Here is a 25681-nt window from a genome sequence, read left to right on the forward strand (position 1 = left end):
GGCACAGGGCCCCTGATAGTACGGTGGTGTGTCTGATGGCAGGTGGGCCGAACCTGCACTTTCATCTGCAGCTTCCTCTTTGTCACCGTGTAAGATGGAACTGTATATGGGAAGGGTAACCTGAGTTTCATCAGGGTCAGATTCAGGCCGTGTAGCGTGCGAGGGGAATGTAGTGGTCTGGGTCAATGTACCAGCAGATTCATCGAGCAGTGGCTGGGCATCAGTGCACTTGTGTCGCCCCCAGGAGTACGGTCGCCACAGTGGCATTACCTTCCTCCTAGGGAGTGTGATGTCATGCTTGGGAGCAACGAAGGATCTCTCTAGCAGGTTAACTGATTGGGCAGCGTTATTCCCACAAGTCATGACCCTCCAAACAGCGTTCATGAAGGCAAAGTGTTTGTTTTACGTGGGCAGTATGGTTGCAAAGCTGAACCTTAAAGGAATGTCCAGAAGGGCACCACCAGGAGTGGAGCCTACGGTTAAATTCGACTCCACCTGGGAAACCTCAACCATGCCAGCTACAGAAAATATGCACACATTGCAAGCTTAATTCCGTTAACGAACGAGACTCCGTCATGCCCCGCGGTCCGAGTCCGGCTTACTAGAGGGACACGTGAGGCTCTGGCACATGAGATTGGACAATAACTGGTGTGTCATGCCCTTACATGTCCGTGGCTGCATGTGCGCTACACTGAAAAGGCGAGCGTTTGTCGCTTACAGGTGCAGATAACCCGCTGAACAACGTTAGTGATGCGGATCACTGATTACAATTATTACCCGCGAACAATGATTTCCCAGTAAGTGCAGGTCAACCGCAGTTCCGGAATTAGGCCTAACCGTCATTCCTGAAAAAATGAAAAACTTACGTGTGCAAACCACAGGTGCTGTAGCTTGCTTAACAGCTCGCCAGCCGTTCTCAGACCCAGTATGGATTACACGTGATTGCACAAAGGTGAGAAAGGGTACCGTATCCCCGGATAACATGTATGGATAGCGTACACATTCAAAATATATGTCTATACATCAGGAGGCAGGCTCAGACGGTGTTAGGCCCAGTATGGCTTGCACGTGATTGCACAAAGGTGAGAAAGGGTACCGTATCCCCAGATAACATGTATGGATAGTGTACACATTCAAAATATATGTCTATACATCAGGAGGCAGGCTCAGACGGTGTCAGGCACAGTATGGATTTGACGGCCCAGACTACACAGCAGAGGAGCAGGGAGAGGTAAAGATTGCAAATGCTGGGGCCCTGCCCAAGCAAGGGGGGCCCACTCGTGGGCGTCGGTACTGGCACTGGGCCCCTCATAGTACGGCGGTGTGTCTGATGGCGGGTGTGCACCACCACCGTCAGAGACACTTGATTGCACTATGAGGGACCCTGTGCCAGTGCCCGCGCCCAAGAGTCGGCCTACCCACCTGTCCAGGGCAACGGCACTCGCACGGTGTCGTGCGCTAGGTGGTGACCCCGGCCATGGGGGGGGGGGAGGCAGCACAGTTAGGGAGTTTTAGAAAGTGGCATATGTTGATGTTGGACATTCAGCTGATGCAAAAGGCGAAATAGGTGAAGTACCAGGAAGAGGTGGACCAAAGCAAGCCATTTTTCTGTCACCCTATGTGTCATCAGGGGAAGGTGGGACAAAATCCTTGGAAACCCATGCGTGGTTCATTTTAATGAAGGTTAGATCATCCACATTTTGGGTTGACAGACTGGTCCTTTTTTCTGTCAGGATTGATCCAGCTGCACTGAAGACTCTTTCCGATAGCACACTTGCAGCTGGGCAAGCGAGCTCCTGTAAGGCATATTGTGCCAATTCAGGCCAGGTGTCCAGTTTAGCGGCCCAATAGTCAAAGGGGAATGACCTGTGTGGGAGAACATCGATATGGGAGGAAAAGTAGTTTGTAACCATAGTTGACAACTGCTGTCTCCTGTCACTTTCCATCGATGCAGTATTACCAGTTGTGTGAGCGGTACTTGAAAAATCAGTCCACAACATTGTCATGAAACCCCTGTCTCCAACGCCACTTCTGCTGTGTGCACCACGAACACCTCTGCCAAGCTGCCCCCGGCCCGTACGGCTCGTGTGAGAACCATCACCGCTGCTGTGTGCTGGGAATGCCTCAACCAACCGGTTTACCAGAGTTGCTTGTTTATTAGCCAATATTAGGTCAAGGTTCTCCTGTGGCATGATGTTTTGTAATTTGCCTTTATAGCGTGGATCCAGGATGCTGGCCAACCAGTAGTCGTCATCATTCATCATTTTGGCAATGCGGGGGTCCCTTTTTAGGATCTGCAAGGCATAATCTGACATGTGGGCCAATGTTCCCGGTGTCAATGATGCACTGCGAGTGCTGGGTGGAGGAGCACTTTCTGGCAAATCCACATCCCTCCAGTCACGCACAAACCCTGTACCAGACCTTGCCACGCCAACATTTTCACTTGCCCCACGAGATGCATCCTCCTCCCCTAAGTAATCATCCCCATCATCATCCTCCTCCTCCTCTTCTTCCTCCAACTCGTCCAGAAGAGGTCCCTGAGCAGACAATGGCTGAATGTCATCAAGGATTCCCTCCTCCTCTTCCTCCTCATCAACATTGGCTGCAGACGCCTGCTCCTTAAGGTGCGTCAAAGTTTGCATGAGCAGACGCATACGTGGGATGCTCATGCTTAGGATGGCGTCGTCTGCGCTTACCAGCCGTGTGCATTCCTCAAAACACTGAAGGACTTTACAGAGGTCTTTCAGCTTCGACCACTGCACACCTGTCAACTCCATGTCTGCTCTCAAAGTGCCTGGCCGTGTATCCTCCCACAAATCCATTATGGCCTGCCTCTGCTCGCACAGCCGCTCCACCATGTGCAGGGTGGAGTTCCACCTTGTTGCAATGTCGATAATGAGGCGGTGGTTGGGAAGGTGGAGCAATCGCTGCAGCTTATGCATACGAACGGCGTGTACAGGCGACCGGCGGATGTGCGCGCACAGTCTTCGCACCTTCTGGAGCAGGGCTGTTAACTCCGGATAATTTTTGAGGAAGCACTGCACCACCAGGTTCAAGGTGTGAGCCAAGCAAGGTATGTGTCTGAGTTTTGAAAGGGCTATGGCTGCCACAAAATTACGTCCGTTATCACTAACTACCTTGCCTGCCTCAAGATGTACACTGCCCAGCCATGACTCAGTTTGTCGCTGAAAGTACTAGGCCAGCACCTCGGCGGTGTGTCTGTCGCCCAAACACATCATCTGCAACACAGCCTGCTGACGCTTTCCACTAGCTGCTCGATAGGGGACACATCGTGTGCAACAGTGGCAGCTGCAGATGGAGTGCTCGTACGACTGCGCTCTGTGGACGAGCTTTCGCTTCTGGAGGAGGAGGAGGAGGAGGAGGGTCGAACGCCTACAGCCAACTGTTTCCTATACCGTGGGCTAGGCAGCACTGTCCCACCACCGCTGTCCCCTGTGGACCCTGCATCCACCACATTAACCCAGTGCGCAGTGATGGACACGTAACGGCCCTGGCCATGCCGACTGGACCATGCATCAGTTGTGAGGTGCACCTTTCCACTCACTGACTGCTTGAGTGCATGGACAATGCGGTATTTTACATGATGGTGGAGGGCTGGGATGGCTTTGCGAGAGAAGAAGTGGCGACTGGGTAGGTCATAGCGTGGTACTGCGTAGGCCATGAGTTCGCGGAAAGCTGCGCTTTCCACCAACCGATAGGGCATCATCTCAAACGAGATTAGTTTGGCAATGTGGGCGTTCAAACCCAGTGTACGCGGATGAGAGACTGAGTACTTTCTTGACCTACTCATAGTGTCTGGGAGGGTGAGCTGGACTTGAGAGCTGCATATGGTGGAAGTAGCGGTGGACAGGGCGGACTGAGAGAAGGGTTGATGATGGTGATGGAGTTGGTGTTCTTTCTGATGGCCTAGTATTTTGTTGATATAACAGCGGGATTCCCTGACTGCTGTGGCCTTGCAACGACACCTCAACATTTGCTGCTGTGCTGACCGGTGGGCTTACAGTGGGGGAAACAATGTAGCGTTGCTGACTACCTTCTTTGTGATCAGTTGCACATGTGGCACTTGAGGTTTGGTGTTGTGTCCACGCTTGCAAGTGCATGCTGGTTAAATGTCTAAGCATGCAACTGGTATTCAAATTTTTCAGATTTTTCCCTCGGCTAAAGGTCTTTGCGCACTTCTTACAGATAACCTTGGCCTGATCATGAGGATTTTGTTCAAAAAAGTGCCACACTGCACTCTTCCTACTTTGGCAGACATTTTGCGGCCTAGCACGCTGTGATCTTTTGACCCTCTGGACAAGCTGTCCAGCAACTCTTTTGATTTTTGGAACCTGTCTTTGGAGTGCTCCGGGCCTGCCAGATAACAGCTGTTGCGATGTCGATGTCTGCTGTGGATGCTCCTCATCTGAGCTATTGGAAGCAGCACCCTCTTCCCCCAATGGATGCCAATCTGGGTCAACAACTGGGTCATCCATCACCTCCTCTTCTATGTCATGTGCACCTTCCTCTGTGTCACCGTGTATGGTGGTATAGTGTGCGGGAAGGGGCACCTGAGTCTCATCAGGGTCAGAATCTGGCTCTGTACACTGCGAGGACAATGTAGTGCTCTGAGTGAATGTACCAGCAGAATCATCCATCAGCGGCTGTGCATCAGTGCACTCCATGTCAGATTCATCTTGGCCTGGGTAATTCACCATTTCACTTGATAATCCAGGCATGGTATGTGAAAACAGCTCCATGGAGTAATCAGTAGTATGGCCTGCGTCATCCTTCAATCTTGGTTGGGGTGAAGGACAAAAGGAAAGGTGTGGTTCATGAACATGAGCCTCCAATGACGACTCAGTGCTTTTATTTTTTACAACTTCAGAAGAGGAGGCGATAGAGCTGGAGGCTGAGTCAGCAATGTAAGACAAAACTTTTTCCTGAAGCTCTGGCTTTAAAAGCGGTTTGCCAACTCCTAGAAAACTAAGCCTTCGAAGCCTTATGGAGCCAGATGATGACGCAGGCTCAACACCTCCTGCATTCGGTCCTATTTTGCTTTTGCCACTACCATCAGATCCACCACCAACACCATCATTACCAGCTGCCAACCCCCGCCCAATTCCACGGCCTCTTCCACCAGCCTTCCTCATTTTTGGTAGAAATGTAGACAAAATCCAACAAACTATATAGTAATGTAAAACAAGGTACAAGGTGTCTATAGGACAGGGGAGATTTTGAATTTCTGCAGACACTTGTGGACACTGGACACTTTTGGATTGTGTGAAGCCCACTGAATATCAGAGCGCTATGTCACAGGCTCGATAGCACAGGTGTGAAAAAAGTGACTACAAGATAAGGGATATTCTGAATTTCTGCACACACTAGTGGACACTGGACACTTTTGGATTGTGTGAAGCCCACTGAATATCAGAGCGCTATGTCACAGGCTCGATGGCACAGGTGTGAAAAAAGTGACTACAGGATAAGGGAGATTTTGAATTTCTGCACACACTAGTGGACACTGGATACTTTTGGATTGTGTGAGGCCCACTGAATATCAGAGCGCTATGTCACAGGCAGAAATTGGCACAGGTGTGAAAAAAGTGACTACAGGATAAGGGAGATTTTGAATTTCTGCACACACTAGTGGACACTGGACACTTTTGGATTGTGTGAGGCCCACTGAATATCAGAGCGCTATGTCACAGGCTCGATGGCACAGGTGTGAAAAAAGTGACTACAGGATAAGGGAGATTTTGAATTTCTGCACACACTAGTGGACACTGGACACTTTTGGATTGTGTGAGGCCCACTGAATATCTGAGCGCTATGTCACAGGCAAAAATTGGCTAGTGTATCACAAACTACAAGGTGTATGTAGAATTGGGCAGAATAGGAATCTCCCTAGAGTGCAGGTCTGGAAGAACGGAACATGTCCTCGACTTATTCTCACAGAGTGACACACAGATAGCTTCACTGTGGCCGTGATAACAGCCGTTACACGGTACTGTGTGAGGAGCGTACACCGCTGTATGGTGTGAAAAAATGCACGCTCAGTACCTCAGCAGGACGAAAAAAAAAATTGGGATTGCTTTTAAAAAAGCAGTTTGCAGAGCAGTGGGTAAACAGCAATGCAGCTGTCAGGAAGCCTTAGAATGCAGCCTAACAACCAACACCGCTGATCCATCACAATATAGCCTCCCCTTGCACTGCACACACAGTGACTGGTGTGTTGTACAGGCAAAATCGCTAGCAGCAGAAGCAGTTTTTTTTTCTTCTTCCCTGCCTAACGCTCTCCCTACAGAATCAGCAACCTCTCCCTATGCTAAGATCGGCAGAAGTAAGATGGCGGTCGGCGTGCACGCCCTTTTATAACCCCTGTGACGCCCACCAAAGCAAGCCAATCACTTGCATGCCCTTCTGAAAGATGGTGGTGACCCCTGCCTATGTCATCACGTTGCCCACAGTGTCCATGGATCCTGATTGGCTGAAAAAGAGCGCAAAACAAACTTTTGAAACGCGACTTTGGCGCGTAAGTCGCCGACCTCGTGGCCGACCTCATCCTCCTAGGGTCGGGTTTCGTTTCATGAAATCCGACTTTGCCAAAAGTCGGCGACTTTTGAAATTTTTCGACCCATTTCACTCAACTCTAATTACATCATCATATGGCAGAGAGTTCCATAGTCTCACTGCTCTTACAGTAAAGAATCCGCGTCTGTGATTATGCTTAAACCTTCTTTCCTCCAGACGTAGAGGATGCCCCCTTGTCCCCGTCACAGGTCTAAGAGTAAAAAGATCATTAGAAAGGTCTTTGCACTGTCCCCGCATATATTTATACATTGTAATAAGATCACCCCTAAGCCTTCGATTCTCCAAACTAAATAACCCCAAGTGTAATAACCTGTCTGGGTATTGCAGACCCCCCAGTTCCCTAATAACCTTGGTCGCTCTTCTCTGCACCCGCTCCAGTTCAGCTATGTCTTTCTTATACACCAGAGACCAGAACTGTACACAGTATTCTAAGTGTGGTCGCACTAGTGACTTATATAGAGGTAACATTATGTTCTTCTCATGAGCATCTATGCCTCTTTTAATGCATCCCATTATTTTATTTGCCTTTGCAGCAGCTGCCTGACACTGGCCGCTAAATGTGAGTTTGTCGTCCACCCATACACCTAGGTCTTTTTCAGTGATTGTTTTGCCCAGTGTTTTACAATTAAGCACATAATTATACATCTTGTTCGTTCTACCCAAGTGCATGACCTTACATTTATCCCCATTAAAGCTCATTTGCCATTTATCAGCCCAAGCTTCTAGTTTACATAAATCCTCCTGTAATATAAAATTGTCCTCCTCTGTATTGATTACTCTGCAGAGTTTAGTGTCATCTGCAAATATTGAAATTCTACTCTCTATGCCCCCTACAAGGTCATTAATAAATATGTTAAAAAGTAGCGGGCCCAATACTGACCCCTGCGGTACCCAATACTGACCCCTGTAGTACCCAACACTGACCCCTGTGGTATCCAATACTGACCCCTATGGTACCCAATACTGACCCCTGTGGTACACAATACTGACGCCTATGGTACCCAATACTGACCCCTGTGGTACCCAATACTGACCCCTGTGGTACCCAATACTGACCCCTGTGGTTCCCAATACCGACCCCTGTGGTACCCCACTGCTAATCATGACCCAGTCCATGTGTGCTCCATTAATAACCACCCTTTGTTTCCTATCCCTGAGCAAGCTCTTAACCCACTTACACATACATAAAATGAGAACAATGGGGATAGGGGAATGTATCAGCCTTTTGTGTGGCACTGTATCAAAAGCTTTTGAAAAGTCCATGTACACCACGTCCACTGCATTCCCTTGGTCCAGTCCGGAACTTACTTCTTCATAAAAGCTTATCAGATTAGTCTGACAGGAACGGTCCCTTGTAAACCCATGTTGATATTGGGTCATGAGGTTATTCTTCTCCAGATACTCCAGTATAGTATCTCTTAGAAAACCCTCCAGGATTTTACCCACAGTTGAGGTTAAACTTACTGGCCTATAATTTCCAAGTTCAGTTTTTGTCCCCTTTTTGAATATTGGCCCCACATTTGCTATACGCCAGTCCTGTGGTACAGACCCTGTTATTATGGAATCTTTAAAGATTAGGAATAATGGTCTATCTATGACTGTACTTAATTCCTGCAGTACTCGGGGGTGTATCCCATCCGGGGCCGGGGATTTGTCAATTTTAGTGATTTTTAGACGCCGCCGTACTTCCTGCTGGGTTAAGCAGGTGACATTTAATGGAGAATATTTATCACTGATCATGTTATCCTGTGTACAGTGGCATTTAAAGGTTTGGGCACCCCTGGTCAAAATTACTGTTATTGTGACCAGTTAAGCAAGTTGAAGATGGAATGATCTCTAAAAGGGCTAAAGTTAAAGATGACACATTTTCTCTGTATTTTAGGCCAAAAAAATTATATATTGTTATTTTTTACATTTTAAAAATTACAATAAGGAAAATAGGCCAATGCAAAAGTTTGGGCACCCTGCATAGTTAGTACCTAGTAAACGCTTGTAAACGCTTTTAGTAGCCAGCCAAGAGTCTTTCAATTCTTGTTTGATGGATTTTCATCCATTCTTCCTTGGAAAATTCTTCCATTTCTGTGAGATTCCTGGGTCGTCTTGCATGCACTGCTATTTTGAGGACTAGCCACAGATTTTCAATGATGATCGAATCGGGGGACTGTGAGGGCCATTGAAAAATCTCTAGCTATCGTCTTTTGAGGTAGTCTATTGTGGATTTTGATGTGTGTGATCATTATCCAATTGTAGAAGCCATCCTGTTTTCAAATTCAGCTTTTTTACACATGGTGTTATGTTTGCATCAAGAATTTGTGGAAATGTCATTGACTCCATTCTTCCCTCTACCTGTGAAATGTTCCCTGTGCCATTGTCTGCAACACAACTCCAAAGCATGATTGATCCATCCCCATGCTTAATGGTTGGAGAGATGTTCTTTTCCTGAAATTCTATGCAATTTTTTCTCTGCACATACCTTTGATCATTGCGACCAAAGAGTTTTATTTTAAATTCAACGATTCACAGGACTTGTTTCTAAAATGCATTAGGCTTGTTTAGATGTTCTTTTGCATACCTTTGATGCTGAATTTTATGGTGAGGGTGCAGGAGAGGTTTTCTTCTGATGACTCTTCCATGAAGGCCATATCTGGGCAGGTATCTCTGAACATTAGAACAATTACCACAACTCCAGAATCTGCTAAATCTTTCTGAAGGTCTTTTGCAGTCAAGTGGGGGTTCTGATATGCCTTTCTAGCAATCCTACAAGCAGCTCTCTCTGAAATTTTGCTTGGCCTTCCAGACCTTATCTTGACCTCCACTGTTCCTGTAAACTGCTATTTCTGAATTACATATTGAACTGAGGAAAGGACAACTTGAAAATGCTTTGCTATCTTCTTATAGCCTTCTCCTGCTTTGTGGGCCTCCACCATTTTCATTTTCAGAGTGCTAGGCAGCTGCTTAAAAGAACCCATGGTGGCTGTTTTTTCGCACAAGGTTAGAGGAGGCTATGTGCTTCTAAACCTGTGGAATCTGCATCAGCTGGCCTTTCCTAACATTGAGGGTGAACAAGCCATATCCCTTACAGGCTAAATAAGGTCTGAAACCTTGGTCAAAGTTATCTGAGCACACAAATCTCCAAAGGTGACCATTTTTCTTTTTGTAATTTTTAAAATGTGAAAAAATTAAAATGTGTATTACTTTTTAGCCTAAAATACAAAACAAATGTGTCATCTTTAACTTTAGGCCTTTTAGAGATCATTTTATCTTCAACTTGCTTAACTGTTCACAATAACAGTAATTTTGAAAAGGGGTGCCTAAACTTTTGCATGCCACTGTAAATACTGTTGATAAAGTCATTTAGCATATTGGCTTTTTCCTCATCCACCATTTCACCCAGACTATTTTTAAGGGGACCAACACTATCATTTTTTAGTTTCTTACTATTTATGTAGTTAAAGAATATTTTGGGATTATTTTTCCTTTCTCTGGCAATGAGTCTCTCTGTCTCAGTCTTTGCTGCCTTGATTTGCTTTTTACAGAATTTATTTAATCTTCTGTAGTTAATGCCTCATCACTCCCTACTTGCTGTAATTCTCTGCTTTCTTTTTGTCCCTTATTGCGCCCCATACAGCTCTATTTAGCCATAGTGGTTTCCTCCTGTTTCTCGCAGGTTTATTCCCATACGGTATATATTGTGCACAGCTCCTATTCGGGAGGATAATAAACGTCTCCCATTGTCTTTGTGTATTTTTATGTCTCAGGATATCGTCCCAGTTATTGCACCAAGATCATCTCTCATCCGTTGGAAATTTGCCTTCCTGAAGTTTCGTGTCCTTGTAACCCCTCTACTACACATCTTATTACAGGATGCATGAAAACTTATTATCCTGTGATCACTATTCCCCCATGTACCGGGCAATCAACCATCACAGATAAGTACAGAATAAAACATTTGTGGGGAGATTCTCCGACGCCTCCACTTCCCTTATCCCCCTACTCACACCCGAATCTATGAAAACCCGGGCCATCGGTAAGAGAAGGCGAACACCTCCAATACCGGTGATAGTTAGTGGACCCTTTCTGAAAGATGGGGCCAGACCCCACAAGGGGGTGGTTGTCGGCTTACCCCCTTTCCAACTGGCATCAGCTGACTTCTGTACCTCCGGTATATGATTGGCCTCATACGCATCAGCGATCTGTGCTGCCTTGGTGGCCTCCTTTGGCTCCCTGTCCAGCACAAACTATTGCACCTCCATGGGACAAAGATAAAGAAACTGGTCCCTCACCTTCAGGTCCTCAAAGGTGATGATTGACAATCTTTGAACCCACTTTTCAAAGTTGGTTGGGAGCCCATCCACCACTCCACTATAGCTGTCGCGTAGTCCACGCTGCAGGGCCCGGAACTTTTTGCGGTACACCTCTGGCATCAGCTGATACTTTCTTATAAGGGTCTGTTTGATGGCCTCATAGTTTCCATCTTGGTCTAGAGGGAGAGAAGCGAACACTGCCAGGGCCTTGCCTCTCATCCTTTTCCATGACAGGGAAATGCTCAGGATGGGGTTTAAATCTTTTGGCTTTGCTGGATTCACTGCTCGATGGGGAAGATTGATTTGGGCTAACTCCAGCTGGTATTAACACTCGGCTTGGCCTGTAGCTCGGCTCTCTCAGCCTGGGCTTGTCGTTCGGTTTGACATTCAGCTCTTTCAGCCTCTCGGTCGGTTTCTCAGGCTCTTGGTACTGCTGAATCAGGTTCAGACATCCCTCACGATCATCTGCGTGTATTTGCCCCAAAGCCATCCGCAGGTGGGGGTCCACACTACCCTGGTTGCAAGTAGGGCTGCCATTCACCGGTTGGACTTCTGCAGCAGCGCCATCTGCGCCTGGGCTGGCTTCTGCGTCATCAGGGCTCTAGTGACAGGCTGGCTCTGAGGCACATTGCAATAATTCCGCAATCATTTGGGGCCTGGTTTTACCCATGGAGTCAATCCGTTCGTGCAAAGGGCAATAAGAGTGGCCTTGGACTGCTGCCTATACCAGGCCTCTCCCAGCATAGCCATAGTTGCCAAATAAAAGACAGGACAGAAAAAGAAGAGACGGGGAGGGGGTAACCACTATATACAAAGTATTGTCTCAGATGAAAAAAATAAATAAATAAATTAGGCTCTGCACAGCATTCTCGCAAGAACAGTGCAAGCTTTCAGTGACAGGAATGATTACTCAAACCAGATTAATGATGTTCTATAATATCCCACTGCTTGCCACCATTTGTGAAAGATCACGACCAGGGAGGTCATAAACGAGCCACCCACACTGGTATCTTTTTGTCACGAAGAGCCCTCTGCTGTCACCTATCGTCCGGACAATTAGAAAACCAACCAACAATTAACGTAGGAGGCTGTGGCGGTTTACACTAAAGCCGGATATTGGGAAACTTACTGAGCGTATGGTATACAGTACAGACCAAAGCTCATCAAGAGACTGCCAAGAGTGTGCAAAGCAGAAATCAAAGCAAAAGGTGGCTACTCTGAAGAACCTAGAATATAAGACATATTTTCAGTTGTTTCACACTTTTTTGGTAATTATATAATTCCACATGTGGTAATTCATTGTTTTGATGCCTTCAGAGTGAATCTACAATTTTCATAGTCATGAAAATAAAGAAAACGCTTTGAATGAGAAGGTGTGTCCAAACTTTTGGTCTGTACTGTAAACTGTATATACCTCCGATTCCAACGCATGGAAAGTATATACTCCAGGTACGGTCTCTGCTAGCTCCACTATAACTCTAGAACTACTTGCTGCCACCACCCGTCATTTTTATATTTACTTTTCTCTTTTCTTCATTCTTTGCATTTTGTGAATTGATAATTAACCATTAACTCTGCTATTCATGGAAGCGTCTGACTCTGCAGCATTTATTCCACACGGCCTAAACCTTTAGCACAGCATTGCTGTACGTGTACGGTATACAGTGGGTACGGAAAGTATTCACACCCCTTTACATTTTGCACTTTTTGTTTCATTGCAGCCATTTGGTAAATTCTGTAAAGTTCATTTTCTCTTATTAATGTACACTCTGCACCTCATCTTCACGGAAAAAAAAACGTAGAAATTTTTGCAAATTTATTGAAAAAGAAAAACTTAAATCTCACATGGCCATAAGTATTCAGCCCCTTTGCTCAGTATTGAGTAGAAGCCCCTTTTGAGCTAGTACAGCCATGAGTCTTCTTGGGAATGATGCCACAAGTTTTTCACCCCTGGAATTGGGGATCCTCCGCCATTCTTCCTTGCAGATCCTCTCCAGTTCCGTCAGGTTGGATGGTGAACGTTGGTGGAGCCATTTCCAGGTCTCTCCAGAGATGCTCCATTGGGTTTAGGTCAGGGCTCTGGCTGGGCCAGTCAGGAATGGTCACAGAGTTGTTCTGAAGCCACTCCTTTGTTATTTTAGCTGTGTGCTTAGGGTCATGGTCTTGTTGGAAGGTGAACCTTCGGCCAAGTCTGAGGTCCAGAGCACTCTGGAAGAGGATTTCATCCAGGATACCTCTGTACTTGGCCGCATTCATGTTTCCTTCAATGGCCACCAGTCGTCCTGTCCCTGCAGCTGAAAAACACCCCCATAGCATGATGCTGCCACCACCATGTTTCACTGTTGGGATTGTATTTGGCAGGGGATGAGCAGTGCCTGGTTTTCTCCACACATACAGCTTAGAATTATCACCAAAAAGTTCTATCTTCATCTCATCTGACCAGAGAATCTTATTTCTCATAGTCTGGGAGTCCTTCATGTGTGTTTTAGCAAACTCTATGTGGGTTTTCATATGTCTGGCACTGATGAGAGGCTTCCGTCGGGCCACTCTGCCATAAAGGCCCGACTGGTGGAGGGCTGCAGTGATAGTTGACTTTGTGTAACTTTCTCCCATTTCCCTACTGCATCTGTGGAGCTCAGCCACAGTGATCTTGGGGTTCTTCTTTACCTTTCTCACCAAGGCTCTTCTCCCACGATTGCTCAGTTTGGCTGGACGGCCAGGTCTAGGAAGACTTCTGCTGGTCCCAAACTTCTTCCATTTAAGGATTGTGGAGGCCACTGTGCTCTTAGGAACATTGAGTACTGCAGAAATTCTTCTGTAACCTTGGCCAGATCTGTGCCTTGCCACAATTTTGTCTCTGAGCTCCTTGGCTGGTTCCTTTGGCCTCATGATTCTCATTTGGTGTGACATACACTGTGAGCTGTGAGGTCTTATATAGACAGGTGTGCGCCTCAGGTCCTATCAGTTTAATTACACACAGCTGGACTCCAATGAAGGAGTAGAACCATCTCAAGGAGGATCATAAGGAAATGGACAGCGTGTGGCTTACATATGAGTGTCTGAGCAAAGGGGCTGAATACTTATGACCATGTGAGATTTCAGTTTTTCTTTTTTTAACAAATTTTCAAAAATTTCTACATTTTTTTTCAGTCAAGATGGGGTGCAGAGTGTACATTAATGAGAAAAAAATGAACTTTTTTTTGAATTTACCAAATGACTGCAATGAAGCAAAGAGTGAAAAATTTAAAGGGGTCTGAATACTTTCCGTACTCAGTGTATATACAGTTCTCATATTAGGACTGCAGCGCCATCTGCTGGTCAATGCTAGTACTTCAGGCACTCTGCAGTTGTTGGACTATAAATCCCAGCAACCAACTTCCTTAGTATTGCTATTATATTTAAATGTCACTGTGGAAAAGCTTTGGGCACCGCACAGAACCCACCTGAGTCGGTTTCCAGTGGGTTTGAAGCCACAGACTCCACAGAAAGCACACGGGAAGCGGATGCTCCCCCCAATGTCCGAACCAAAGCCCAGAATGGAGCCTTGAGCCGAGATGAGAGCGCCCTCCCCTCCAGAGGAGCCTCCAGGCGTCTTCCTGTGGTTTAGCGGATTAAGGGTCTGTCCATACATGGGGTTACTGCAGTCATAGCTGCAAGGGAAACACAGTAAATTTACACAGCTGAAGGTCTGCCTCAGTATACAGTGCACAAGCAAGCTCAGAAAGGAGTAAGGGAGGGAGCGAGGGAGCCTAGAAAACAATAAGGGAGCGAACTAACCCGGAGAAGAGTAAGGGAGGCAGTCAGCAAGTAAGAAAAGAGTAAGGAAGAGAGCGATAGAGCCTAGAAAAGAGTGAGGGAGAACGCAAGCAATCCAGAAAAGTGTAAGGTAGGGAGCGAGCGAGCCCAGAAAAGAGTAAGGTAAGGAGCGAGTGAGCCTACCAAAGCGTAAGGGAGGGAGCGAGCAAACCCAGAAAACCGTGAGGGAGAGAGCGGCCGAACCCAGAAAACCGTGAAGGAGAGAGCGAGAGAGCCTAGAAAAGGGATGGAGAAAGCAAGCACAGAAAAAAAATAAGGGAGGGAGTGAGCGGGCCCAGAAAAGAGTAAGGTAAGGAGCGAGTGAGCCTACCAAAGCGTAAGGGAGGGAGCGAGCAAACCCAGAAAACCGTGAGGGAGAGAGCGGCCGAACCCAGAAAACCGTGAAGGAGAGAGCGAGAGAGCCTAGAAAAGGGATGGAGAAAGCAAGCACAGAAAAAAAATAAGGGAGGGAGTGAGCGGACCCAGAAAAGAGTAAGGGCCTTGTTACACGTAGCAATGTCACAGCGATCCCACCAACGATCCGACGTGGATGGGATTGCTCGGACATAGTTAGCTGATCGCTGGTGAGCTGTCACATAGACAGCCCCACCAGCGATCAGGACCAGCGTGCACGCTGGTTTCCAAGGTATACAGCGGGTAACTAAGAGCCGCGCGGCTCCTAGATACCCACTGTCTACATTGGAAGCCAGCGTGCAGCGTCGCTGATCGTTGCTCTCCCGCTGCCACACGCAGCGATGCGCCCTGACCAGCGCGAGACCAATGATCAAAAAACGGCCCCGGACGATCCTGCACAATCAGCGATACCCGGCAGGAGGGCTGGTCGCTGATCCATGTCTCGGTCGGTTTCTCAGGCTCTTGGTACTGCTGAATCAGGTTCAGACATCCATCACGATCATCTGCGTGTATTTGCTCCAAAGCCATCCGCAGGTGGGGGTCCACACTACCCTGGTTGCAAGTAGGGCTGCCATTCACCGGTTGGACTTCTGCAGCAGCGCCATCTGCGCTTGGGCTGGCTTCTGCGTCATCAGGGCTCTAGTGACAGGCTGGCTCTGAGGCACATTGCAATAATTCCGCAATCATTTGGGGCCTGGTTTTGCCCATGGAGTCAATCCGTTCGTGCAAAGGGCAAAATAAGAGTGGCCTTGGACTGCTGCCTATACCAGGCCTCTCCCAGCATAGCCATAGTTGCCAAATAAAAGACAGGACAGAAAAAGAAGAGAAGGGGAGGGGGTAACCACTATATACACAGTATTGTCTCAGATGAAAAAAATAAATAAATAAATTAGGCTCTGCACAGCATTCTCGCAAGAACAGTGCAAGCTTTCAGTGACAGGAATGATTACTCAAACCAGATTAATGATGTTCTATAATATCCCACTGCTTGCCACCATTTGTGAAAGATCACGGCCAGGGAGGTCATAAACGAGCCACCCACACTGGTATCTTTTTGTCACGAAGAGCCCTCTGCTGTCACCTATCGTCCGGACAATTAGAAAACCGACCAACAATTAACGTAGGAGGCTGTGGCGGTTTACACTAAAGCCGGATATTGGGAAACTTACTGAGCGTATGGTACACAGTACAGACCAAAAGTTTGGACACACCTTCTCATTCAAAGAGGTTTCTTTATTTTCATGACTATGAAAATTATAGATTCACTCTGAAGGCATCAAAACTATGAATTACCACATGTGGAATTATATAATTACCAAAAAAGTGTGAAACAACTGAAAATATGTCTTACATTCTAGGTTCTTGAAGTAGCCACCTTTTGCTTTAATTACTACTTTGCACACTCTTGGCATTCTCTTGATGAGCTTCAAAAGGTAGTCACCGGAAATGGTCTTCCAACAGTCTTGAAGGAGTTCCCAGAGATGCTTAGCACTTGTTGGCCATTTTGCCTTCACTCTGCAGTCCAGCTCACCCCAAGCCATCTCGATTGGGTTCAGGTCTGGTGTCTGTGGAGGCCAGGTCATCTGGCGTAGCACCCCATCACTCTCCTTCTTGGTCAGATAGCCCTTACACAGCCTGGAGGTGGGTTTGAGGCCATTGTCCTGTTGAAAAATAAATGATGGTCCAACTAAACGCAAACCGAATGGAATAGCATGCCGCTGCAAGATGCTGTGGTAGCCATGCTGATTCAGTATGCCTTCAGTTTTGAATACTTCTCCAACAGTGTCACCAGCAAAGCCCCCCCCCACACCATCACACCTCCTCCTCCATGCTTCACGGTGGGATCCAGTCATGTAGAGTCCATCCATTCACCTTTTCTGCGTCGCACAAAGACACGGTGGTTGAAACCAAAGATCTCAAATTTGGACTCATCAGACCAAAGCACAGATTTCCACTGGTCTAATGTCCATTCCTTGTGTTTTTAACCTGCGATTTCTGAGGCTGGTGACTCGGATGAACTTATCCTCCGCAGCAGAGGTGACTCTTGGTCTTCCTTTCCTGGGGCGGTCCTCATGTGAGCCAGTTTCTTTGTAGCACTTGATGTTTTTTGCCACTGCACTTGGGGACACTTTCAAAGTTTTCCCAATTTTTCAGACTGACTAACCTTCATTTCTTAAAGTAATAATGGCCACTCGTTTTTCTTTACTCAGCTGCTTTTTTCTTGCCATAATACAGATTCTAACAGTCTATTCAATAGGACTATCTATCACCTGTGTATCCACCAGACTTCTGCACAACACAACTGATGGTCCCAACCCCATTTATAAGGCAAGAAATCCCACTTATTAAACCTGACAGGGCACACCTGTGAAGTGAAAACCATTTCCGGTGACTACCTCTTGAAGCTCATCAAGAGAATGCCAAGAGTGTGCAAAGCAGAAATCAAAGCAAATGGTGGCTACTTTGAAGAACCTGGAATATAAGACATATTTTCAGTTGTTTCACACTTTTTTGTTAATTATATAATTTCACATGTGGTAATTCATTGTTTTGATGCCTTCAGAGTGAATCTACAATTTTCATAGTTATGAAAATAAAGAAAACGCTTTGAATGAGAAGGTGTGTCCAAACTTTTGGTCTGTACTGTAAACTGTATATACCTCCGATTCCAACGCATGGAAAGTATATACTCCAGGTACGGTCACTGCTAGCTCCACTATAACTCTAGAACTACTTGCTGTCACATAGACAGCCCCACCAGCGATCAGGACCAGCGTGCACGCTGGTTTCCAAGGTAAACAGCAGGTAACTAAGAGCCGCGCGGCTCCTAGATACCCACTGTCCACATTGGAAGCCAGCATGCAGCATCGCTGATCGTTGCTCTCCCGCTGCCACGCGCAGCGATGCGCCCTGGCCAGCGCGAGACCAATGATCAAAAAACGGCCCAGGACGATCCTGCACAATCAGCGATACCCGGCAGGGGGACCGGTCGCTGATCCATGTCACACACAGCGATCTCGCTGGTGATATCGCTGTGTGTGACGGGGCCTTAAGTGAAGGAACAAGTTAGCCTAGAAAACAGTAAGAGAATGAGCAAATGAGCCAAGAAAAGAGTAAGTTAGGCAGTGAGCAAGCAAGCTCAGAATAGAGTAAGGGAAAGAGCGAGAGAGCCTAGAAAAAAATAAGGGAGGGAGCGCATGAGCCCAGAAAAGAGTACAGTGAGCAAGTAAGCTAAGAGTAAGGGAGAGAGCGAGAGAGCCTAGAAAAGAGGGAGGGAGGTAGCAAGCAAACCAGAAAAGAGTAAGTGACAGAGCGAGTGAGCATAGAAAAGAATAAGGGAGGGAGAGCGCCCAGAAAAAAGTTAGGGAGGCAGTGAGCAAGCGAGCTCAGAAAAGAGTAAGGGAGAGCGCAAGAGAGCCTAAAAAAGAGTAAGGGAGTGAGCAAGTAAGACCAGAAAACAGTGACGGAGAGAGAACCTAGAAAAGCGTAAAGGAGGGAGCAAGAGAGCCCAAAACATAGTAAGGGATGGAGTGAGCCCAGAAAAGAATAAGGGAGGGAATGAGCAAGCCCAGAAAAGAGTAAGGGAGTGAGCGAGAGAGACTAAAAATTAATAAGGGAGGGAGCGAGCACGCCTTAAAAGAGTAAGTGAAGGAACGAGTGAGCCTAGAAAACAGTAAGGGAGGCAGAGAGCAAGGACGTTCAGAAAAGAGAAAGGGAGAGAGAATAGAAAAGAGTAAGGGAGGGAGCAAACAAGCTCAGAAAAGAGTAAGGGAGAGAGCACCCAGAAAAAAGTAAGGGTGAGAGCGAGAGCCTAGAAAAGAGTAAGGGAGGGAGCAAGTGAACCCAGAAACCGTATATACTTGAGTATAAGTCTACCCGACTATAAGCCGAGACACGTAATTTTGCCACGAAAAACTGGGTAAATTTATTGACTTAAGTATAAGCTGGTACGCATTGTCCCCTCATCCCTATCCTGGTATGCATGGCTCCCCCATCCCTGTCCTGGTATGCATGGCTCCCCCATCCCTGTCCTGGTATGCATGGCTCCCCCATCCCTGTCCTGGTATGCATGGCTCCCCCATCCCTGTCCTGGTATGCATGGCTCCCCCATCCCTGTCCTGGTATGCATGGCTCCCCCATCCCTGTCCTGGTATGCATGGCTCCCCCATCCTTGTCCTTGTATGCATGGCTCCCCCATCCTTGTCCTTGTATGCATGGCTCCCCCATCCCTATCCTGGTATGCATGGCTCCCCCATCCTTGACCTTGTATGCATGGCTCCCCCATCCCTCTCCTGGTATGCATGGCTCCCCCATCCTTGTCCTTGTATACATGGCTCCCCCATCCCTGTCCTGGTATGCATGGCTCCCCCATCCCTGTCCTGGTATGCATGGCTCCCCCATCCCTGTCCTGGTATGCATGGCTCCCCCATCCCTGTCCTGGTATGCATGGCTCCCCCATCCCTATCCTGGTATGCATGGCTCCCCCATCCCTGTCCTGGTATGCATGGCTCCCCCATCCCTGTCCTGGTATGCAAGGCTCCCCCATCCTTGTCCTTGTATGCATGGCTCCCCCATCCCTATCCTGGTATGCATGGCTCCCCCATCCTTGTCCTTGTATGCATGGCTCCCCCATCCCTGTCCTGGTATGCATGGCTCCCCCATCCTTGTCCTTGTATACATGGCTCCCCCATCCCTGTCCTGGTATGCATGGCTCCCCCATCCCTGTCCTGGTATGCATGGCTCCCCCATCCTTGTCCTTGTATGCATGGCTCCCCCATCCTTGTCCTGGTATGCATGGCTCCCCCATCCCTGTCCTGGTATGCATGGCTCCCCCATCCTTGTCCTTGTATGCATGGCTCCCCCATCCTTGTCCTTGTATGCATGGCTCCCCCATCCCTGTCCTGGTATGCATGGCTCCCCCATCCTTGTCCTTGTATGCATGGCTCCCCCATCCTTGTCCTTGTATGCATGGCTCCCCCATCCTTGTCCTTGTATGCATGGCTCCCCCATCCTTGTCCTTGTATGCATGGCTCCCCCATCCTTGTCCTTGTATGCATGGCTCCCCCATCCTTGTCCTTGTATGCATGGCTCCCCCATCCTTGTCCTTGTATGCATGGCTCCCCCATCCCTATCCTGGTATGCATGGCTCCCCCATCCTTGTCCTTGTATGCATGGCTCCCCCATCCTTGTCCTTGTATACATGGCTCCCCCATCCCTATCCTGGTATGCATGGCTCCCCCATCCTTGTCCTTGTATGCATGGCTCCCCATCATCCCTGTCCTGGTATGCATGGCTCCCCCATCCTTGTCCTTGTATGCATGGCTCCCCCATCCCTGTCCTTGTATGCATGGCTCCCCCATCCTTGTCCTTGTATGCATGGCTCCCCCATCCCTGTCCTTGTATGCATGGCTCCCCCATCCCTGTCCTTGTATGCATGGCTCCCCCATCCTTGTCCTTGTATGCATGGCTCTCCCATCCTTGTCCTTGTATGCATGGCTCCCCCATCCCTATCCTTGTATGCATGGCTCCCCCATCCCTATCCTTGTATGTATGGCTCCCCATCCTTGTCCTTGTATGCATGGCTCCCCCATCCCTATCCTGGTATGCATGGCTCCCCCGTCCCATCTTTGTAGGCATGGCTCCCCCATCCTTGTCCTTGTATGCATGGCTCCCCCTGTCCCATCCTTGAATGCATGGCTCCTTTTCCCCTATCCTTGTATGCATGGTTCCTATAAAAAAAAAAACATCCTACTTACCTTGCCTGCATGCCCTCGCTGCATCTCGTTCCGGCACCAGCAGCTCTTCCTGCCGAGCGATCACGTGGCCCCGCTCCTTAAGTTAATGAATATTCACTCCATGCCTATGGGAGTGGAGAGGCGTGAATATTTATTACCTTAATGAGCTGGTGGCGCCAAAATGAACAAAATGCAGCGATGGTGCGCAGGGAAGGTAAGTAGGATGTCTGTGTGCAGGAAGTTGGCGGCTGCGACTGTCACTGTGCGCTATTACAGAGAAATGAATGTTCAATTCTTTTCATCAGCTGCACAGGCTTTAGCCACAGCCGCTGGCTCCTGCTTCTATGACCCCCTCCCCCGCCGTCTTTCTGGGACAACTGACTTGTGTATAAGCCGAGGGGGCGTTTTCAGCTTATACACGCATATATAAGGCAAGTGAAGGAGCAAGAGAGCTTAAAAAAGAGTAGGGGAGGGAGCTAGCGAGCCCAGAAAAGAGTTACTGAAGTAGTGAGTGAGCCTAGAAAAGAGTGAGGGAGTGAGCGAGCCCAGAAAACATTGAGGAAGAGAACGAATGAGCCCAGAAAACAGTAGGGGAGAGAGCGAGAGCGCCTAGAAAAGAATAAGGGAGGGAGCGAATAAGCCCAGAAAAGAATAATGGAGGCAGTGAGCAAGTAAGCTAAGAAAACAGTAAAGAAGAGAGCAAGAGAGCCTAGAAAAGAGGGAGGAAGCAAGCAACCCAAAAAAGAGTAAGGAAGGGAGCAAGCAAGCCCAGAAAACAGTGAAAGAGAGAGAAAAAGAGACTAGTAAAGAGTAAGGGAGGGAGCAAGTGGCTCACAAATGAGTAAGAGAGAGAGCGAGAGAGCCTAGAAAAGAATGAGGGACTAAGTGAGCGAGCACAGAAAATATTAAGGGAGAGTGCGAGTGAGGCCAGAAAAGAGTAAGGGAGAGAGAGAAATCCTAGAAAAGAAAAAGGGAGTGAGCGAGCAAGCCCAGAAAGTAGTAAGGGAGGGAGCGGGCCTAGAAAAGAGTAAGATAGGGAACGAATGAGCCCAGAAAAGAGTAAGGGAGGCAGTAGGCAAGCAAGCTCAGAAAAAAGTAAGGGGGAGAGAGAGTGCGATCAAGACTAGAAAATAGTGAGGGAGAGAGAACATAGAAAATAGTGAGGGAGGGAGCAAGTGAGACCAGAAAAGAGTAAGGGAGAGAGTGAACCCAGAAAAGGGTATGGGAGTGAGCGAGAGAGACTAGAAAAGAATAAGGGAGGGAGCGGATGGGCCCAGAAACAGTAAGGGAGGCAGTGAGCAAGCAAAAGAGTGAGCTCAGAAAAGAGTAAGAGAGAGCCCACAAAAGAGTAAGGGAGGGAGCAAGCGAACTCAGAAAAGAGTAAGGGAGGGAGAGAGAAAGCCCAGAAAAAAGTAAGGGAGTGAGTGAGTGAGCCCAGAAAAGAATAAAGGGGAGAGAAAGAATATAGAAAAGAATAAAGGAGGAAGTAAATGAGCAATCCCAAAAAAGAGTATGGTAGAGAGCTAGCTCAGAAAATAGTAAGGAAGAGAACCCAGAAAAGAGTAAGGAAGGGAGTGAGTGAGCGAGATTAGAAAAAAGTAAGGGAATGATTGTCACAAGTGTATAACGTCCTCCTGGGAGATCTAGGGATAGGCTATCTTTACGTACTGTAAATCGTAGGTCTTCCATTTAGCCTGAGTGTTTTGTTCCTCACATTAAATGGACTTCGTTTCCTTTTGCGCGGAAATGGTTAACGACTCTTTGTAGGCAGGTTAGAAACATGCAGCTGCATCTCACAGCTGCTCCTGACCTGCTGGTTTCCTCTCACTCTCTATAAATCCTGGTCAGACCTTCTCTTCCTAGCCTGTGAAAGTTTTTCCCCTGGCTTGGTGGAGTTGGTGTGCTGAAGTTGGAGTTCGTAGTTGTTGCTGCAGATTGTTTTCTGCTGTTTTTGTGTGAATGCTTTCTCCATTATCCTATTCCTATTTGGTTTGTACTTTCATATCCTTCCCTTTATTCCACTCTACCATTGAAGAGTATTTTTGTTTGTAAGTTTCTTTTTGTTATCCCTGTTTGTCTTACGTGTATATACAGTGCCTTGCAAAAGTATTCGGCCCCATGGAACTTTTCAACCTTTTCTCACATATCATGCTTCCATCATAAAGATACCAAATGTAAATTTTTGGTGAAGAATCAACAACAAGTGGGACACGATTGTGAAGTTGAATTAAATTTATTGTTTATTTAAAATTTTTGTGGAAATTCAAAAACTGAAAAGTGGGGCGTGCAATATTATTTGGCCCCTTTACTTTCAGTGCAGCAAACTCACTCCAGAAGTTCATTGTGGATCTCTGAATGATCCAATGTTGTCCTAAATGACTAATGATGATAAATATAATCCACCTGTGTGTAATCAAGTCTCCATATAAATGCACCTGCTCTGTGATAGTCTCAGGGTTCTGTTTGATGCACAGAGAGCATCATGAAGACCAAGGAACACAACAGGCAGGTCCGTGATACTGTTGGGGAGAAGTTTAAAGCCGGATTTGGATACAAAATGATTTCCAAAACTTTAAACATCCCAAGGAGCACTGTGCAAGCGATCATATTGAAATGGAAGGAGTATCATACCACTGCAAATCTACCAAGACCCGGCCGTCCCTCTAAACTTTCATCTCAAACAAGGAGAAGACTGATCAGAGATGCAGCCAAGAGGCCCATGATCACTCTGGATGAACTGCAGAGATCTACACCTGAGGTGGGACTGTCTGTCCATAGGACAACAATCAGTCATACACTGCACAAATCTGGCCTTTATGGAAGAGTGGCAAGAAGAAAGACATTTCTCAAAGATATCTATAAAAAGTGTTGTTTAAAGTTTGCCACAAGCCACCTGGGAGACACACCAAACATGTGGAAGAAGGTGCTCTGGTCAGATGAAAATACAATCAAACTTTTTGGCAACAATGCTAAACGATATGTTTGGCGTAAAGGCAACACAGCTCATCACCCTGAACACACCATCCCCACTGTCAAACATGGTGGCAGCATCATGGTTTGGGCCTGCTTTTCTTCAGCAGGGACAGAGAAGATGGTTAAAATTGATGGGAAGATGGATGAAGCCAAATACAGGACCATTCTTGAAGAAAACCTGTTGGAGTCTGCAAAAGACCTGAGACTGGGCTGGAGATTTGTCTTCCAACAAGACAATGATCCCAAACATAAAGCAAAATATACAATGGAATGGTTCACAAATAAACGTCTCCAGGTGTTAGAATGGCCAAGTCACAGTCCAGACCTGAATCCAATCGAGACTCTGTGGAAAGAGCTGAAAACTGCTGTTCACAAACGATCTCCATCCAACCTCACTGAGCTCGAGCTGTTTGCCAAGGAAGAATGGGCGAGAATTTCAGTATCTCGATGTACAAAACTGATAGAGACAAACCCCAAGAGACTGCAGGTGTAATCGCAGCAAAAGGTGGCGTAACAAAGTATTAAGTTACAGGGGCTGAATAATATTGCACGCCCCACTTCTCAGTTTTTGAATTTCCACAAAAATTTAAAATAACCAATAAATTTCGTTCAACTTCACAATTGTGTCCCACTTGTTGTTGATTCTTCACCAAAAATTTACATTTGGTATCTTTATGTTTGAAGCATATGTGGGAAAAGGTTGAAAAGTCCCAGGGGGCCGAATACTTTCTCAAGGCACTGAACACTAACATATCTGTCCGAGGCCTCCTGGGGAAGGAGGAGGGGACAGCTTGGGACATTAACAGGAGCACAGTAAGGTCGGAGACTCAGGCCTCTCTAACCTTAAGATTACCCCTGGGACAGGGATAGTTAGGGTACCAGTTCCAGTTTGAGGCCCCCTTTCCTTACCAAAGACCGTCACAGCGTGAAACTGAGCAAGCTCAGAAAAGAGTAAGGGAGGGAGTGAGAGAAGAGAGCCCAGAAACATGTACTGACTAAACTCTGGACACTTCCTCAATCTTTCAGGAGGCCACCTCCATCTCGGTAAGGGACGTAGCCTTACTTCAGCATGGACTGCGGGATGTTGGTTTTCACAAAGGGCACTGCTCCCTGCTTCTTCAGCACCTGGACAATGACGCAATCCTCTGAGGCTGGGAGCTCCAGGTTTCTGATTAATCCCAACGTGGTGTCATGACCCTGCAACACACAATGACGCAGGAACATAATGCTTCTCCATCTGCTTGCACCCTGACATTGCATATGATTGGAGGTGAGGAAAGCCTTCATGGACATGTAAAATCATCAGCTGGAGTGCAGCCGCCATTACTGAGTGACCTCAGGTGCCACAGAGGCCGCCGGACCCTCGATGTACCCAACGCTACCTTGTAGTTATGGTTGTCCTTCAGGCTGATGGGGACCCCGTACAGAGGGCCTCTGCTCGTCTGCTCCCGGAGTCTCTGCAGCTGCAACTCACACTCGGGCAAGAAGTCGGTGATGCAGTTCAGCTCTTGAGTGACTTCTAGCGCCTGCAGGGAATGAGTCATGTGATCAGGGGCAGCAATCTAAAATCTAGACAGGCACCAGGGCTGAAATTCCACCTCCAGCCGCAGCAGCCGGGCTTCAGCTGTGTAGGGGAAACCCGTGGCTGCTGTACAGGTCTCCACTCACTCACCTTGGCCATGTAGGTGTGAAGGACCATTTCTGGGGAGAGCACTCCTCCCCTGAGCTTCTCTGTCAGCTCCAGCAAAGACAGGGAGAGGATGGCTGACGGGTCAGTAACCGGATGCTGGAGAGACAAAGTGGCAGATGAGTTACAGAATGACCCTGCAGGACGAGCCGCTGCCATCGCAGCCATCAGCCCAGGAA

General features: G+C 47.5%; 1 protein-coding gene across 2 annotated transcripts in view; it reads right to left on the bottom strand.

Moving 5' to 3' along the window:
- The window catches only part of LOC141076467 (fatty-acid amide hydrolase 1-like), a 213455-nt gene that overhangs the window by 98343 nt on the left and 89431 nt on the right, over positions 1 to 25681 (bottom strand). For both annotated transcript variants that reach the window (XM_073563939.1, XM_073563938.1), the window contains exons 2-5: positions 25488 to 25601; positions 25198 to 25341; positions 24879 to 25012; positions 14342 to 14548 (exon numbers count right to left, since the gene is read on the bottom strand). In XM_073563939.1, coding sequence (XP_073420040.1) covers positions 14342 to 14548; positions 24879 to 25012; positions 25198 to 25341; positions 25488 to 25601 — 599 coding nt within the window. The remainder of the gene's footprint in view (positions 1 to 14341; positions 14549 to 24878; positions 25013 to 25197; positions 25342 to 25487; positions 25602 to 25681) is intronic.

The sequence above is a fragment of the Dendrobates tinctorius genome, unplaced genomic scaffold, assembly GCF_039654945.1.
Source record: "Dendrobates tinctorius isolate UK_male_01 unplaced genomic scaffold, ASM3965494v1 ptg000410l, whole genome shotgun sequence".
Classification (NCBI taxonomy): Eukaryota; Metazoa; Chordata; class Amphibia; order Anura; family Dendrobatidae; genus Dendrobates; species Dendrobates tinctorius.